The 19,523-nt window shown below is 37.5% G+C and overlaps 1 protein-coding gene across 1 annotated transcript in view; it reads left to right on the top strand.

Moving 5' to 3' along the window:
* GFRAL (GDNF family receptor alpha like) overlaps window positions 1–19,523 on the top strand; it is a 66,571-nt gene that overhangs the window by 16,127 nt on the left and 30,921 nt on the right. The window contains exons 4-6 of the mRNA XM_021691943.1: window positions 3,019–3,075; window positions 3,927–4,257; window positions 9,783–10,033. Coding sequence (XP_021547618.1) covers window positions 3,019–3,075; window positions 3,927–4,257; window positions 9,783–10,033 — 639 coding nt within the window. The remainder of the gene's footprint in view (window positions 1–3,018; window positions 3,076–3,926; window positions 4,258–9,782; window positions 10,034–19,523) is intronic.

The following is a 19,523-nucleotide window of genomic DNA, read 5'->3' as shown; positions in this document are numbered from 1 at the left end:
CAGGGAGTTAAAGGCCTTCAACTGGACATGTGTCTGGAGGTTTGAGGAAGAGCTAAAGGGAGACACATAGGTAGAAGAGAGAATATGGGAGAGAGATGTGGGAGGTGAGATCAGAAGTAAAACAGGGACAGGATCAGGTAGGACTTTCTAGGTCATTTCTAGGTCATTGGCTCTTTCCCTGAGCGATACAGAAAATCACTGAAGAATTTTCACTAAGAGATTGTCATGATCTGATTCCTATCTTTAAAAGGATAATTCTGGTTTTTTTGTTGTTGTTGTTGTTGTTGATCATTGACTGGAAGACAAGCAAAAGCTCAAGTAGGAAGACCAGTTAGGAGGGTTTTATAACGACACAGAGAAAAAAATGATAGATGATGGACCACTGTGGGAAGTTGTCAGTTCTGGATATATTTTGTTAGTAGTAAACCATGTGGGGATGCAAGAAAAAAAAGGAAATGGAGGTTGATTCCAAGGTTTTTGTCCTGAGTTACTAGAAGGATGTGGTTGCCATTATTTTTGTTAACTTTCTATGGGAACAACTATAGGAAGAAGAGGCTTCAGTGAGGGACAGAGAAGTCAGAGGTCAGTTTGGGACATGTTAAGTCTGAAATGTTTATTAGATAGATACCCAAGTAAATATATCAAATTAGGCAGCCCCACATACGGAATTGATGTCTAAATTATCACTATCAACAAAGTGAGATCTGTGCAATAGGTGTAAATCTAAGGGGGGAGGGGTCTTTCACTTATAGATAATAAATAAGCCCATGGCCTAGATGAGGTCAACAGAGAAATGCATGCTATCTCGGGCCAGTGTGGTAGCAAGGGGAGAAAATATCAGATTCTGGATATATTTGACATTAGTGGATGAATAAGAAGGAACATTGTGCATTTTTTGATGTATATGATCTATCTCAGATGTAGATTGGATTGATACAATCTTTTATTTATTCCCGTGACATATTTAGCTCCTCTTCAGCATTAAGCTATGGTTTAAAATATCCTCCCGGAAAAATATGTATATACATATGTTGGTACCCTATGAAATTAGAATTTAATGTGCTGAGAATTTATATTAAATTACTCATAGGATATAAAATAGTACACATCCAAGATAAGGTTTATTTTACCATGCTAAAATAAATGTTTAGTTGTGTTTATAATAATTACCCACATAGTGAATATATTAGTCTGCTGGGGCCGCCATAACAAAAATACCACAGTGTGGGCAGCTTCAACGACAGAAATGTATCTTCTCATAGTTCTGGGGGCTGGAACTTCCAGATCAAGGTCCAGCAGGGTCGGTTTCTGGTGAGAGCTCTCTTCCTGGCTTGCTGACTTCCTGGTTTCTCTATGTCCTCACATGACCTTTCCTTGGTGTGGGAGTGCATGGAGGGAGAAGAGTAAGTAAGCGCTCTGTGTCTCTTCTTCCTAGGATGATCATCCTATCAGATCAGGGCCCCACTCTTATGACCTCATTTAACCTGCATAACTTTCAGAGACGCCGTCTTCAAACATAGCCACACAGCGGGTTAGGGCTTCAACATGTAAATTTTGGAGGTATATAAACATTCAGTCAAAGTGTGTAAATTTATACTAAGTGCATAAATACTCGTAATTTATGTTTCAGTGATAGATTCTTGAATATGTTATATTTAGTCAGTGGCATAGCCATACCAATCAGTCCCAAAGCAGAGATATTAATCTATAATAGAGGTCTAGCCTAGACTTTTGTATCTGTTACAGAAGCTATATGCCTCTCTGAGATTCGCTTGTGGGATTTCACTCACTATGGGATAGTGCATGGAAGAAGGAACATCTCAGGCTTCCTCAGGGACACAGGAGGGTGGATCTAGAAACATTGTGATTCTTGAGCTGAGACATTATTGGTAGAAAAGTGAGAAACCATGTATAGATGGAACAATGCAAGGGAATCTGGAAAGACTGTGACCCAATTGGGAATAAAAAAGAATTTTCTTGTGGTTGTACCTTCTTTTTTTGTGCAATGGATAGGCAGGCAGGGAGTTTGGACAGGCAGCTCAAGTAGGGACAAATTGAATCATGAAGTCATAACAGAAGTTATTATCTTAATAGCCAATGGCAACAATTCAACTTTTATTTTAAAATGCAAATCTGATCGTACTATTCCTCTATTACTTTATGCATATGTCTATTTGCACTCCTTATATTTTATTTGGATTTTTTATTATATCTCTCTATTCCATGCCAGGCTGTGGGTGCTCCATGACAGGAACTACACATTTGTGTCTTCAGTATGGCCCCTGGTACATAGTAGGGACTCAGCCAATGCTTCTTGAATGAAAGAGTTTGGAAGTAGCTGTCCACTGAGTTCACTTCCATCAACACAATTCTCTAGTTCTATGATTATAATTCCTAGGAACTCTAAGAGACTAAGATAATCAGAGGTGGAAATCATCTTTAAATTGCATTTCAATTTAATTAAGACCCTACTGGGAAGGATTTTTTTGATTCAGACAATACTGCTTCTATTCTTTCTCCCCAGATTCTTTGTTTACTTCAGTACACATGGTCTGATTGTTAGCATTTGTTTAAATCTTCAAGTAACTAAATCCTCAGAACAGGGCTGTTTAATTCACTTCATATTTGGGGGGGGGGTGTTTTTCTTTTTCTACACCTAACTAATTTTGAGTATCAAGGGTTAAATTAGTGTTACATGAGCTCAAATGGATTTTTTTTTATTATTCATTTATAAATGTAATCCGCATTCTTCTATTATTTTATTTTATTTTTTTTAAGATTTTATTTATTTATTTATTTGAGAGAGAGAGAGAGCACAAGAGGGGGGAGCGGGAGAGGGAGAAGCAGACTCCCTGCCGAGCAGGGACCCCGATGCGGGACTCGATCCAGGGACTCCAGGATCATGACCTGAGCCGAAGGCAGTCGCTTAACCAACTGAGCCACCCAGGCGCCCCACATTCTTCTATTAAATTTAAAAAACTGTTCACTAATGAATTAGTCTCTTTGTTTTTCTTCTAGGTAACGTGAAAGAGGATAATCAATCCAAGTGGAATCTAACTACTCTTCCCTATCATGGTAATATTTATACATTGTAATTTTTATCTGCATTGTAAATACTAGACAGTATAATTTAAAACATAGTTACTAGCTTTCTTAAAGATATGCCAATATAAAATTAATTGTGTGGCTTTTTACTTGTCTAATATTGCAAAATGCAACAAAATTACTGTGTTTCTTCCACTCATGTGTCAAAGCAACTGTTTTGCCCATCCATCCTCTGTTTACAGTTATGCTGAGGAATACATTATAATTAAAACCAAAGACAAGATCTTGGTTAAATTTCACAGGTATTTTGATCATATAAATTAATTGTTTGAGGCTGTTTTTGTGTATATATGTTTGGTGGGGGGGGTTGTGGAAGCACTCACATGTATCTGTGTTTTCCAGAATGTGAACATCTTTATGTACTAGAATAAGTATGTAACTATATGGAGCCTTTAGTCAAAATTTTTGCCCAAAATAAAAAGTGGAACAGAACAAAAATCATTTTGATTTGAGCCCATGAACTCACCATAAGCTATATACCTCAAATGCAATTTCTGAAGATTTATTGTTTACATTTGAGAAACTTGGACTCAAGATTTTTTTTTTTTTCCACTCAGTTTTGGCCCTACACACTTCCCATCACTTCTAGATCACAATATGTACCCAGTATAAATGAAAGATGATTCAAATAGCCCACTACTCAGGCCTCAGTAAATTTATACTAACTCTTAGAAAAAAAAAAAAAAAAGGAACATTGGCCCCAAATAGCACATTAGTACATCATTGTGTTTTGCTCATAGACTTCTCACAGTGTTTTGCAGATTCTGTATGTACAGATTTGTGTTTACTTTTCCACGACCCGGACATATCCTTGCTTTCAGGAATCAAAGGGATCCAGTCCTGTTTGGAAGTGGCAGAGGCATGTGTAGGGGATGTGGTCTGTAATGCACAGTTGGCCCCTTACCTTAAAGCTTGCTCAGCAAATGGAAATCTGTGTGATGTGAAACACTGCCAAGCAGCCATACGGTTCTTCTATCAGAATATGCCTTTTAACATTGCCCAGATGTTGGCTTTTTGTGACTGCGCTCAATCTGATATTCCTTGTCAGCAGTCCAAGGAAGCTCTTCACAGCAAGCCATGTGCAGTGGACGTAGCTCCACCCCCTACTTGCCTCGATTTAATTCACAGCTGCCGAAATGATGAATTATGCAGGTGAGTAGAAACATGCATACCTTACTTATTTCAGCACCTTATTTGTTACAGTCCAGTCCTAACACTTGATCTCATTACATTACCTAGAGTTCCCACCCTCATCCAACATGATGTAAACAAAGCCAGACAACTCATATTTTTCTATCATGTGTAGTGTCCTTTTTTGAAATTCAAATGCAGAACACGTTTTTGGAATCAGCGAATTCAGTGTGTCAGGATTTGGTAGCCATGAAACAGCATTATTAAAATTATATATTCAAGTTAGACTAATGAATTAGTAAATAGACATGATTGGCATGTCAGTTTAATTTGGTTTTTGGTATGATGATGTAAGGCTGTTAAATACCATAGAGCTTTGGCAAGGTGCCTCTTCAAACTTCAAAATGAATCTTTCTCTCTTAGGCTGGAGATCCGGAAGGAGAAGGTAACTTTGGACATCCCCAGCACATATGTATGCCATGGTGTCAGAAATGTACCCATTCTCCTCTTCCCAACTTCACACCCTTGATTTTCAGGGGAGTAATGTTAGTCATTTATTTGTTTATTTAAATAAATAATTATCAAGCACCTACTACTATTCTAGGTTCAGTGCACACAAGACCAATATGCTTGCCCTGGGGAGCTTATGTTCTGGTAGGGGGAGAAGGATAATAAATAAGTCAAATGTATATTATAAGGTAATGAGTGTTGTAGAGATTAACAGGCAAAGGGAGAGAATAGAATGAGTGGCACTGTGAATGGGCAGAAAGAGTTGCAATGTGAACAGTGTGGTCCGAGTAGGGGGCATTTTACCAGATTTAAAGAAGTGGGAGAGTGAGCCTCTCTCAGTCAGCATCTGAAAAAAGAGATACCAAACAGATCAGCCAGTGCTGAGGAAGAAATATGGCATGTCCAAAAAGCAATGAAGGTCGAGCACACACGGCAGAGAGCAATAGGAGATGCAGTTAGACGTTTAACTGGAATGGGGGCCAGGCAGGCCTAAATCACATAGGACCTAGAGGGACACTAAGGACTTGGTTTTTACTCCCAGCAAAATGGAGGAGTTTTGGAGGATTTTGAGCAGAGGTATGAATGATCTGGCTCACTTATTAAAACTTCCACTCTTGCTGCTAGCTGAGACTAGATGGAACTTTTGGGTAATTACTCTTGGGAACCATAAATCTAATTCAACACTGGCTTTTTTCTTTTCCTCACTGCAGTCTTCATTAACACATTTCCTTGTATATTCAAGATGAATTTATCTTTTGTGTGGTAAGAAATCCACAGTTAAGTGGGCCTCTTTGGACGAGTAAGAAAATACAGAAAAGAATGAGAGTACTGAATAAATCTGATGAATCAAAATGATTTGTAACATTGATGTTACCAGGTTAAAGGAGTTTTATTTAAACAACCAAAATTAAACATATAATTTATGGTTTCATCTTTTGCTTCTTCTTGGAATAATTCTTCATATCAATTTGCCCAGTGTCTTGAATTTTATTTAATTTCATTTAAATAAATAAAACTCCATAAATAGCAAAACCACTTAAAGATCAAAATAAACATTTAATGTGGAAGAGTAGTGTAGTGTGTGATATCTCAGAGTAAGGATTGTCACATTTGTCACCTTGCTTTGACCATTGGCAAGTGAGCTGAAAGATTTAATATCAACTGCCCGAAGGGATGGATTCTTGGTAAACTGCTTTCTTTTAGAATTTTTTTTTTTTTTTAAAGATTTTATTTATTTATTTGAGACAGAGAGAATGAGAGAGACAGAGAGCACATGAGAGTGGGGAGGGTCAGAGGGAGAAGCAGGCTCCCCGCAGAGCAGGGAGCCCGATGCGGGACTCGATCCCGGGACTCCAGGATCATGACCTGAGCCGAAGGCAGTCGCTTAACCAACTGAGCCACCCAGGCGCCCTTTCTTTTAGAATTTAACTATCTCCACTCCTTTACTCTGCCATTCCAACTTTCAGCGTAGGCTCCAGATCTTATAAATATTCATCAAAAAAGACAATTGCTTTCCTACAACACACATTCTGTAAGATAAGGGGTAGAGATCTAAGCAGAGTGCTAAAACACTGGTGTATTTTTTATTTCATATTATCACATAGATGGCCAAAGTTCTTAAGAATGTCTTATTGAAGATTCTATTTTATAAAAGTTTATCAGTAGTCTGAGGCTTTTTAATTATATCTCTTGAGTGAATAATAAAATTAATGATAAAAATATGTCTTACAATGCAATTTAGATATCCTTATTTAGTGAAAAAAGTTCTTATTTAGTGAAATATTGTATTTCATTGACTCTAAGATGCAATTTTTTCTTACACATTTTAATATCCCTAACAGCTTTGGAATGAGTCTTAAGCTCAACGACAAGAAAGTATTTATGAAATTAAAACAATAATTTAATTTCCAACAAGTTATTTGAGTTATAATAAGATAATGGTATTTCCTATAGTCAATGAAATGGGATGAAAATGTTTGATTACACTATTTTTATCATCACAAATAGAATATTTATACCTGTCAATCATCTATCTACACTAACAATGAAAACTAGTAATATTTTAATGAGCCAGGAAAACTTTTTTTAAAGCAATCCCTGTAAAAATACTAGATGTCTCCATGAATGGGTATCCAGCTTCACCTGATACCAGTGCCAAGACTGTAGGTATCCTACCTCATTATCCTAAAGTTATTTGCATTCTTTCAGAATGTCCTATATCTAGGCTTCCCTATCAAATTAAGTATTTTAATGGCAAGTGATGGGATCTGCTGTTAGAGTCCTTGAGAAGCCCCCTGATGGATTCTGAAGCACACACTCCTGAAAAAACTCATCTTGGCGTCAACACCTTCTCAGATTGATTGGTACAGAGCTGGTAATTTTTCTCCACCAGGACTCCTGGGTTTGACCACCTTTCTGAAATGCTTGGTGCACAGTCTGCAAAATCAGAGTCCCTTAAAAGATGTCATCCTGTTTCCCTCCACCTTTGAATAGCTTGCAATTAACTTTTATGATTTTTAATGTACATATACATATCTCTTCTTGTATAATTTCTGTCTTTCATGGATTAATTAAAATAAGAACTGTGTACTTTAGATTTCTTTTCACTGTGAGCAAATAATCCCTTAATGAATATTTTATAGAGGCAATGGAAATATTATGCAATATTAGTAGTCAAGATGAAAAGACAAATCCTGTCATTTTCTCAAGCAAATTTTGCCTTAGGGAGATTTCCAGGATTTATATTAACTTATTGTTAATGTAATTCAGATGGAAAAAAATCCAAATTCTTCAGTAAGGATGTTAAGTCCTTCATCTGCTACCTTTTTTGCCAAAGAGCTTATATGTGCAGAGAGAAGAGCATTTGGTCTTAAAATAAAACTTCTGTCCCTGTTCCAGATTCTCCAGAACAGGAGAGGTTTTGAAACTCCTTTATTTATTTGAAAAGGCCAAAGAAGGCTGTATAAAGACCATTTTATCAACCAATTTTGTCTCATAAAGATGTATACTGAGAAATGAGATTGTTTTGCCAATTATAAATGTTTAGGCGCTTACAGAAAATTATAATACATTATATTTTCATATAATACATTATATATTCATATATTTCATATATATATTTCATATTTTCAAATATGAAAAATTTTCATATTTTCATGAACTCAAGAAAGTGAAACAATATTTGCTTAAAAAAATTCTACTTTTTAAAAATAAAAATCTGCAATGTACACACTTATTTTAAGTGCCATGGAGTATTTACAAAATCTGATGACATATTAGGTCACAAATCCATGTGCAGAAATTATACCAACCACATTCTTTACATTTCGTAATGTAACTGGAAATCAATAGCAAAAATGAAAACAAAATAACTCTATTTTAAAAATTACCTTTAAATAATTGTTTGAACAAAATACAACATAGAATATCAAGAAAGCAGAATATCAAGAAAATAAGGATAACGAAACATTATACAGCAAAACATTTAAACCTGAAACAGAATTTCTATCATATAAAATTTTTTTTGCCATATTTAAATCCTTTTAAATCATGTAGGTAATGTGTACTAATTTTATGATTTTTTAATTTAATTTAATTTTTTAAAATTTTATTTATTTATTTGTCAGAGAAAGTGAGAGAGAGCACAAGGAGGAGGACTGGCAGGGAAAGGGAGAAGGAGGCTCCCCACTGAGCAAGGATCCCAATGCAGGACTGGATCCCAGGACCCTGGGATCATGACCTGAGCCGAAGGCAGATGCTTAACTAATTGAGCCACCCAGGCATCCCTGATTTTTTAATTTTAAAATATCCTTTAATTCAGCATATTTTGCATAATTTCACAACTAATTTTCTGAATGAAATAACTTCCATGAGCAGATAACTCACACAACTTAACTGTAGCAAAATGCATATTTAAAAATGAATAAATGGCACCAAGGTACAAATCTATTCTCTATCAACTCATAAATGATAATCCACACTGTGAATACTTATATTTACATGATATTTTCCATATAACCTTTAATTGCATTAAAGGAACATATTTGTTCTTCTGGCTCAAAACTTTTGTAGGATTTTCTTAAATATAAATTTTAATAGATACTAATTATTTTGTCCATTACATTAAAAAGCTGATTACTTTAAGGTTACTTAAAATATGCAATTATTAAAAATAATATTTATGGATTTAAGCAGCACCATGTGGACAAATAAGCTCATGATAAATGTCTATTTACTCAGAGGGTTTTCATGCTTGTTTGATGGTGATCTATCCAAGAAAGGGTAAGAAGTAATTTTAGGTGATAAATATTAAGTAGGAAGATTAATATCCTTGGTTCCACTGAGAATATCTTCTTTCTGTGAAAGTTTTGAAAATGAAATTATTGTACTTTATCCAGACTTTCATTCAAAGCTAGTATAGCATGAATCAAATACGTAGTCAGAAAAGTTATGAATTGATGGATTCAACTCAATTCTAATGGATTATCTCAGTCATTAAGTAAACTCCTAATTTTTGTGTTAAATTAGCTCTTGCTGCCAGAGAAGCTCAAAGTATTTTATAAATTCTAATTAGTCTGCTCAGAAATATTGAGAAAAAGAGTACAGTACCTTCCATCCTGTGGGAGAACTGGCTGGAAAGATCAAGAGCCTTATATGAAATCACTTGGTGTGAGATAGTGGCCAAAGGCTAGCCATAAAAGCACATTCTGCCTCAGAAATACTGCTACTAATTCCACCAAGTAGTTCATACTGCAAATCATCACCCATTGAAACAAAATTAGTAGTGAAGGATGATTCAACCAGGGAATCCTAAACTTAGCCTCTGTCTTTCATTGCAAAAGGAAAATAATTCACAATGTTTCTCTACTCGGACAGTCTCTATTGGGATGCGTGTGTGTACTAACTTTATTTTCAGCTATGTATTGGCATTTAGAAGGCCTTTTGTTTGATGCCAGTCTTTCATTAGGTGAGGCAGCACCACATGCTATTGCAAGATAATATTATTCAGACTAATCCCATTTCTTGATTCTTTCTAGGAGGCGCTATAGAACATTTCAGTCAAAATGCTGGCAGCATGTGACTAGAAAGTGCCATGAAGATGAGCTCTGCATCAGTACCTTAAGCCAGCAGGACCTCATTTGCTCGGGAAGTGATGACTGCAAAGCAGCTTACATTGGTACCTTTGGGACAGTCCTTCAAGTACAGTGTACCTGTAGGACCATTACACAAAGTGAAGAGTCTCTGTGCAAGATTTTCCAACATATGCTTCATAGAAGATCATGTTTTGGTAAGTTATATATATGCAGTAAATTATACACTTTTTTTTTTTGTCTATGCAGCACAAAGTGATAATCTAGCATAGAAAATTTAACAAAGACAACCTATGTTTGCTATTCCATGTTTTTTATTTTTTAAAAGATTTTATTTATTTGAGAGAGAGAGAGAGAGTGAGTGAGTGAGAAAGAGAGCACAAGGGGCGCAGGTTGAGGAGGCAGAGGGAGAAGCAGACTCCCTGCTGAGCAAGGAGCCTGATGTGGGGCTTGATCCTAGAACCGTGGGATCATGACCTGAGCCAAAGGCAGATGCCCAGCTGACTGAGCTGCCCAGGTGCCCCTGCTATTCCATTTTAAAATATATCTTCTGATTATGTTTTGTGTATTTGCTTTTACTCATTTATATGTGAGTGGTAGATGTTTTTTAATGTCTATGATTGGTCACTCCTAGGTATTATTTACTGATTTAAATATCAACAGCATGCAAGGTTTATCCTACAAAATTACTGAATATGTCAGTTATCTATCGTGAATAACACCACCAAAATGTAGTAGCTTAAAATAACCATTTATTGGCTCATAATTTTGCACAATGGGCTTAGCTTAGTTGGGTGGTTCTTCTGATGGTCTTGCTTGGGGGACACTCAAAGTAGCTACTGTGAGCTACTCAGCTGAGGCCAGGTGGTCCAAGATGGTGTCCAGCAAGCGCTACTGGTTGGGATGCACGATTCTCCCCCATGTGTCCTCTTTAGCAGTTGACCCTGGACTCTTACACAGGTGACAGCAGCATTCCTAGCAGCTAAGCCCCTATCTGCATGTACTTATCAATTGTCTGCCTCTGTCACATTTGCTAATGTCTCATTGGACAGAGAAAGTCCTGTGGCCAAATCCAGAATCACTGTGAGAGGAAACTATACAAGGATGTATATTTTTAAGGTTGGATTCTTTGGGCGATCATTAATTTAATGATCTAATATGGCTGTCCCAACCTCTGTAAAACATTGACTTTTGGATTTAGTTTTTCCACTCTTGGTCTTACCATGTCTGCTGATCTACCCATAATGAGAGGATGGAAACACATTTTTTAAAGCTATTATTTACCCAATTTTAAGAATAAAAAAACTGAGACTTAGGAATTTAACTAATGTATCCAGAGCCTCAGAATGAGCAAATGGTTGACAGGGATATGTGTATGAGTTTTAGAGAAAAAAATCTAAGGATGTGATTACACACTAATTCAGACTTCTCTATCATCCATCTTCAAGGGTTTGTCCTTATAACTATCCATGTCTTAAAATACCCCCAGGCCCGTTGGCTCCTCATTGTAACCATGGAACCTGCAAATACCATTCCCAGGAGAAAATAATAGATGTTTACTGTTTTACTGCAAACCAGATATTTATATTTACCCATAAATTTGACAGATACAGATATGAATATGTCTATACCATACCAATTTAACCATACATAGATACACAGATTTTAAATGTTTTCTTTTTCTTAGATACTAAAGAGATACACATTAACTAATGTGATCAAAATTGTGATTTGTTGTGTATTAGGTAATAGATACACAACTCAGAGTGTATGGTTTTAATTCCAACGAGGTCTCTGTGCAATTTCTACAATTTCTATAATTAGCACTATTTGAAATCAAATTTCATATTCAATTGAAATCATGATACAGACTGGAAAATTGTAACTCTACATGTGTTGAGTCATATTCTGTAATAGTCTTCTTCTCTGATTAATATTAGGTGGCTAATTCTGTTAGAACTAAAGGTACTTATAATGAATGGCTCATAGCATTATAGAAGGAAATACCAAATAAAAAAATTTAAACCAGCAGAAATACATACAGTTACATTACCATGGTAATTTATAAGTGGGTTTCTCCATATTAAATGATATCCGGGAAAAAAAATATGAAAATCCTACAGGTCAGCGATAACTCAGTTCCTAAAAATGCCATTCCCAACAACCTAATTCTAGTTCCAAGCCTGGTTTTCTCCCATGTTTGTTTGTTTTTTTTTTTATGTTTTGTTAATCACCATACATTACATCATTAGTTTTTGATAGTGCTCCATGATTCATTGTTTGTGTATAACGCCCAGTGCTCCATGTAGTACATGCCCTCTTTAATACCCATCACCGGCTAACCCATCCGCCCACCACCCTCCCCTCCAGAACCCTCAGTTTGTTTCTCAGAGTCCATAGTCTCTCATGGTTCATCTCCCCCTCCGATTTCCCCCCCTTCATTTTTCCCTTCCTGCTATCTTCTTTTTTTTTTTTAACATAAATGTATTATTTGTTTCAGAGGTACAGGTCTGTGATTCAACAGTCTTACACAATTCACAGTGCTCACCATAGAATATACCCTCCCCAATGGCTATCACCCAGCCACCCCTTGCCTCCCACCCCCCACCACTCCAGCAACCCTCAGTTTGTTTCCTGAGATTAAGAATTCCTCATACCAGTGAGGTCATACAATACATGTCTTTCTCTGATTGATTTATTTCACTCAGCATAATACCCTCCAGTTCTATCCACGACATTGCAAATGGCAAGATTACATTCCTTTTGATGGCTGCATAATATTCCATTGTATATAGCTACACCACATCTTCTTTATCCATTCATCTGTCAATGCACAGCTTGGCTCTTTCCAAAGTTTGGCTATTGTGGACATTACTGCTATAAACATCAGGGTGCACATACCCCTTCGGATCCCTACATTTGTATCTTTGGGGTAAATACCCAGTAGTGCAATTGCTGGGTTGTAGGGTAGCTCTATTTTCAACTTTTTGAGGAAGCTCCATACTGTTTTCCAGAGTGGCTGCACCAGCTTGCATTCCCACCCATAGTGTAGGAGGGTTCCCCTTTCTCCACATCCCCACCAAGATCTGTCATTTCCTGACTTGTTAATTTTAGCCATTCTGACTGGTGTGAGGTAGTATCTCATTGAGGCTTTGATTTGGATTTCCCTGATGCCAAGCGATATTGAGCTCTTTTTCATGTGTCTGTTGGCCATTTCGATATCTTCTTTGGAAAAATGTCTGTTCATGTCTTCTGCCCATTTCTTGATTGGATCATTTGTTCTTTGGGTGTTGAGTTTAAGAAGTTCTTTATGGATTTTGGATACTAGCCCTTTATCTGATATGTCATTTGCAAATATCTTCTCCCATTCTGTCGGTTGTCTTTTGGTTTTGTTGACTGTTTCTTTTGCTGTGCAAAAGTTTTTATCTTGATGAAGTCCCAATAGTTCATTTTTGTCCTTGCTTCCCTTGCCTTTGGCGATGCTTCTAGGAAGAAGCTGCTGCGGCTGAGGTCGAAGAGGTTGCTACCTGTGTTCTCCTTTAGGATTTTGAAGGACTCCTGTCTTACATTTAGGTCTTTCACCATTTTGAGTCTGTTTTTGTGTGTGGTGTAAGGAAATGGTCCAGTTTCATTCTTCTGCATGTGGCTGTCCAATTTTCCCAACACCATTTGTTGAAGAGACTGTCTTTTTTCCACTGGACATTCTTTCCTGCTTTGTCAAAGATTAGTTGACCATAGAGTTGAGGGTCCATTTCTGGGCTCTCTATTCTGTTGCATTGATCTATGTGTCTGTTTTTGTGCCAGTACCATACTGTCTTGATGATGACAGCTTTGTAATAGAGCTGGAAGTCCAGAATTGTGATGCCACCAGCTTTGCTTTTCTTTTTCAACATTCCTCTGGCTATCCGGGGTCTTTTCTGGTTCCATACAAATTTTAGGATTATTTGCTCCATTTCTTTGAAAAAAGTGGATGGTATTTTGATGGGGATTGCATTGAATGTGTAGATTGCTCTAGGTAGCATTGACATCTTCACAATATTTGTTCTTCCAATCCATAAGCATGGAACATTTTTCCATTTCTTTGTGTCTTCCTCAATTTGTTTCAAGAGTATTTTATAGTTTTCTGAGTACAGATCCTTTGCCTCTTTGGTTAGATTTATGCCTAGGTATCTTATGGTTTTGGGTGCAATTGTAAATGGGATCAACTCCTTAATTTCTCTTTCTTCTGTCTTGTTGTTGGTGTATAGGAATGCCACTGATTTCTGTGCATTGATTTTATATCCTGCCACTTTACTGAATTCCTGTATGAGTTCTAGCAGGTTTGGGGTGGAGTCTTTTGGGTTTTCCACAAAAAGTATCATATCATCTGCAAAGAGTGAGAGTTTGACTCCTTCTTTGCTGATTCAGATGCCTTTTATTTCTTTTTGTTGTCTGATTGCTGTGGCTAGGACTTCTAATACTATGTTGAATAGCAGTGGTGATAGTGGACATCCCTGCAGTGTTCCTGACCTTAGGGGGAAAGCTCTCAGTTTTTCCCAATTGAGAATGATATTTGCTGTAGGTTTTTCAGAGATGGCTTTTATGATATTGAGGTATGTACCCTCTATCCCTATATTCTGAAGAGTTTTGATCAAGAAAGGATACTGTACTTTGTCAAATGCTTTTTCTGCATCTATTGAGAGGATCATATGGTTCTTGATCTTTCTTTTATTAATGTATTGTATCACACTGATTGCTTTGCAGATGTTGAACCAACCCTGCAGCCCAGGGATAAATCTCGCTTGGCCATGGTGAATAATCCTTTTAATGTACTGTTGGATCCTATTGGTTAGTATTTTGGTGAGAATTTTTGCATCCCTGTTCATCAAGGATATTGGTCTGTAATTCTCCTTTTTGATGGGGTCTTTTTCTGGTTTGGGGATCAAGGTAATGGTGGCCTCATAAAATGAGTTTGGAAGTTTTCCTTCCATTTCTAATTTTTGCAACAGTTTCAGAAGAATACGTATTAATTCTTCTTTAAATGTTTGGTAGAATTCCCCTGGAAAGCCATCTGGCCCTGGGCTTTTGTTTGTTGGGAGATTTTTGATGACTGCTTCAATTTCCTTAGTGGTTATAGGTCTGTTCAGGTTTTCTATTTCTTCCTGGTTCAGTTTTGGTGGTTTATACATCTCTAGGAATGCATCCATTTCTTCCAGGTTATCTAATTTGCTGGCATAGAGTTGGTCATAATATGTTCTTATAATTGTTTGTATTTCTTTGGTGTTGATTGTGATCTCGCCTCTTTCATTCATGATTTTGTTGATTTGGGTCATTTCTCTTTTCTTTTTGATAAGTCTGCCCAGGGGGTTATCAATCTTGTTAATTCTTTCAAAGAATCAGCTCCTAGTTTCGTTGATCTGTTCTACTGTTCTTTTGGATTCTATTTCATTGATTTCTGCTCTGATCTTTATTATTTCTCTTCTCCTGCTGGGTTTAGGTTTTATTTGCTGTTCTTTCTCCAGCTCCTTTAGGTGTAGGGTTAGGTTGTATATTTGACACCTTTCTTGTTTCTTGAGAAAAGCTTGTATTGCTATATACTTTCCTCTTAGGACTGCCTTTGCTGCATCCCAAAGATTTTGAACAGTTGTGTTTGCATTTTCGTTTGTTTCCATGAATTTTTTTTAATTCTTCTTTAATTTCCGGTTGACCCATTCATTCTTTAGTAGGATGCTCTTTAGCCTCCATGTATCTGAGTTCTTTCCGACTTTCTTCTTGTGATTGAGTTCTAGCTTCAAAGCATTGTGGTCTGAATATAGGCAGGGAATGGTCCCAATCTTTTGGTACTGGTTGAGACCTGATTTGTGACTTAGGATGTGATCGATTCTGGAGAATGTTCCATGGGCACTAGAGAAGAATGTGTATGCTGTTGCTTTGGGATGGAATGTTCTGAATATATCTGTGAGGTCCATTTGATCCAGTGTGTCATTTAAAGTCTTTATTTCCTTGTTGATATTTTGCTTAGATGATCTGTCCATTTCAGTGAGGGGGGTGTTAAAGTCCCCCACTATTATTGTATTGTTGTCAATGTGTTTCTTTGCTTTTGTTATTAATTGGCTTATATAATTGGCTGCTCCCATGTTAGAGGCATAGATATTTACAATTGTTAGATCTTCTTGTTGGATAGACCCTTTAAGTAGGATATAGTGTCCTTCCTCATCTCTTATTATAGTCTTTGGTTTAAAATCTAATTTGTCTGATATAAAGATTGCCACCCCAGCTTTCTTTTGTTGTCCATTAGCATGGTAAATGGTTCCCCCCCACACTTTCAATCTGGAGGTGTTTTGGGGTCTAAAATGAGTCTCTTGCAGACAGCATATCGGTGGGTCTTGTTTTTTTATCCAGTCTGATAGTCTGTGTCTTTTGATTGGGGCATTTAGCCTATTTACATTCAGGGTAACTATTGAAAGATAGGAATTTAGTGCCATTGTATTGCCTGTAAGGTGACTGCTACTGTATATTGTGTGTGTTCCTTTCTGGTCCATGTTACTTTTAGGCTCTCTCTTTCCTTAGAGGACCCCTTTCAATATTTCTTGTAGGGCTGGCTTCTTGTTTGCAAATTCCTTTAGTTATGTTTGTCCTGGAAACTTTTTATTTCTCCTTCTATTTTCAATGACAGCCTAGCTGGATAGAGTATTCTTGGCTGCATATTTTTCTCATTTAGTGGTCTGAATATATCATGCCAGTCCTTTCTGGCCTGCCAGGTCTCTGTGGATAGGCCTGTTGCCAATCTAATGTTTCTACCATTGTAGGTTACAGATCTCTTCTCCCGAGCTGTTTTCAGGATTTCTTTCTCTTTGTCTCTGAGACTCGTAAGCCTTACTATTAGATGTTGGGGTGTTGACCTATTTTTATTGATTTTGAGGGGGGTTCTCTGTGTCTCCTGGATTTTGACGGCTGTTTCCTTCCCCAAATTAGGGAAGTTCTCTGCTATTAATTTGCTCCAATATACCTTCTGCCCCTCTCTCTCTTTCTTCTTCTTCTGGGATCCCAATTATTCTAATATTGTTTCATCTTATGGTATCACTTATCTCTCAAATTCTGCCCTCGTGATCCAGTAGTTGTTTATCTCTCTTTTTCTCAGCTTCTTTATTTTCCATCATTTGGTTTTCTATATCACTGATTCTCTCTTCTGCCTCATTTATCCTAGCAGTTAGAGCCTCCATTTTTTATTGAACCTCATTAATAGCATTTTTGATATCCACTTGGTTAGATTTTAGTTCTTTTATTTCTCCAGAGAGGGTTTCTCTAATATCTTCCATGCTTTTTTCAAGCCCAGCTAGTATCTTTATAATCGTCATTCTGAACTCTAGTTCCAACATCTTACTAATGTCCACATTGATTAGGTCCCTGGCAGTTGGTACTGCCTCTTGTTCTTTGTGTTAAGGTGATTTTGTCCATCTTGTCATTTTGTCCAGAGGAGAATAGATGAATGAGTGAACAAAATGCTAACAGGGTAACAATGACCCCAGAAAAACATACACTAAACAAATCAGAAGAGACCTGAAACCAGGGGAAAAGAAAGGGAAAGAAAGAAAAAAGAGAAAAAATGAAAAGATAAAGATTAAAAAAAAAGAATATGATCAAATATGATCAGGCTGGCAAATAGATCAGTGCCATGCACTAGATTTTGGGTGTATTTTAGTCTCTTAAAAGAAAGTGCCTCCCAAAATTTTAAAGAACAAAAAGCTTATATATGTAAAAAAATAAGGGTAAATAGGATGAAGGGATGGAATATGACTGTAAAGATGAAAATTATAATAGATTTTATAAAATGAATTGATAAAATAAGTTGGTTAAAAAAAGAAAGAGAAAAAAAAAAGGGAGACAATGTTACCAGGCAGGAGACTAGAATAAAGCCATACACTACAGATTTAGGGTATATTTTGGTCTGTTAGAAGAAACTGTATCCCAAAATTTTAAAGAGAGAACAACTTATTTATATACCAAAAATAAGGTTAACTACTATGAAGGGATAGAATATGTCTCTAAAAAATGAAAAATAAAAAAGGTTTTTTAAAAAGGGATTGATAAGATGTTGGTTGAAAAAGGGAAAAAGAAAAATTCAAAAAAAAATAAAGAAAAGAAAAAGAAAATTAAAAAAATTAACTTTGAAAGACTACAGAATCATGGTAAAAAAGCCATGGATTCTATGTGCAGTATTCCCCTAGCGCTGGAGTTCTGCCATTCTCATTCATCGGTAAACTTGGTCTTGGCTGGCTGTTCTTGCTGATCTTCTGGGGGAGGGGCCTGTTGCTGTGGTTCCCAAATTTCTTTGCCGGAGGTGGAATTGCCCCGCCCTTGCTGGTCAGGGCTAAGTAATCTCCTCGGGTTTGCTCTTGGGAGCTTTTGTTCCCTGCAAGCTTTCGGTACAGCTTTGGAGGACGAGAGTGAAAATGGCGGCCTCCCAATCTCCGCCCCGGAGGAGCCGAGAACTCGGGGCCCCGCTCCTCAGTGAGCCCCCAGAGAAAAGCAGTCAGTCACTCCTGTCTCCCCGGTCTCTAGCCGCACTCCGTGCTCACCCGGCCTGTGACCAAGCATTTCTGTCTCTGGAACCCGACCCCATGTGGAGTCTCCAAACCCAGCAGATCCCTGCGGTGTGCTCCCGTGCCGCTCCTCCCGGGGGAGCAAGGGGAGTCTCCCCGGATCTGCCACTTGTTGGCTCCCTGCTGGAGGAGCAGTGGCCTGACTGCGCCGCAGATCTTGGTTTATGGCAACCCCGAGCCTAGAGCCCACGTCTCCGCTCTGTCTCTCCAGCTGGCTTCCCTGCTCCGATACCTGGGAGCTCGGCCGCACTCAGGCGCTCGCGGTCTTTCTGTGACCCCGAGGGTCCTGAGACCACACTGTCCCAGCGAGTGTTCCATCCCCCGCTTAGCCACTGGAACCACGTCCCTCAGCGGAGCAGACTCCCCCCATGTGTTTTTAATCATTGTTATACTTTACTTGCATTGTATTTAGCTGCTGTAACCTGTATACAGCAAAAAACATTTGTAGAAAAACAGCAGAAATGGACATTTAAAAAGCCATAAGCATCAAAGTACTATGTAATGTTTTGGAAAAATGAAAACTCAAAACTCTGCTTTCTTTGCTCACTTAGACTACACTGCGTGAGATTTTCTTTTCAAACGTTACCTACTAAATTTAGGAGTTTCAAGTGATAGGTTTGAAGAATTAAAGGAACATTCGAGGCCTTCCATCACAGTTCTTGAATTAACAGGAAAAGTTTCAAACCAAGACAAGAACTGAGTCCTTCAGCCTGGCTAGTTCTAACAAACCCTTATCCCTTGCTCCAGGTACTTGAGAAGAAGCACAATGACAGTTTTGAATGAACCATTTCTCTAACATGTTTGCATCCTGACTTCTCACATCACTGTGGCATGCTCATGCATTATCACAATGATCCATCAGTGCAGCTCCTTTCCAAAGCTCTGAGCTTCTCTGCTCACTGTACTTGAAAGGAACGGAATGGATTAGGGCTGAGAGCAGTTACAGAAGATTTTGTTTGGTTTAGAAGCATTATTTTTCAAACTCATTTGACCCCAGACCGCAGGAGGCAATGCATGTTGCTTTAGCATTTTATGTGCAATGTCATATATATATATAATGGAGAATTCTATTCCATTAATTGTTTTCAATGCTGACTACTACCCA

Source organism: Neomonachus schauinslandi, chromosome 8 (assembly GCF_002201575.2).
Source record: "Neomonachus schauinslandi chromosome 8, ASM220157v2, whole genome shotgun sequence".
NCBI lineage: Eukaryota > Metazoa > Chordata > Mammalia > Carnivora > Phocidae > Neomonachus > Neomonachus schauinslandi.
This window is presented reverse-complemented; position numbering and strand designations above follow the sequence as displayed.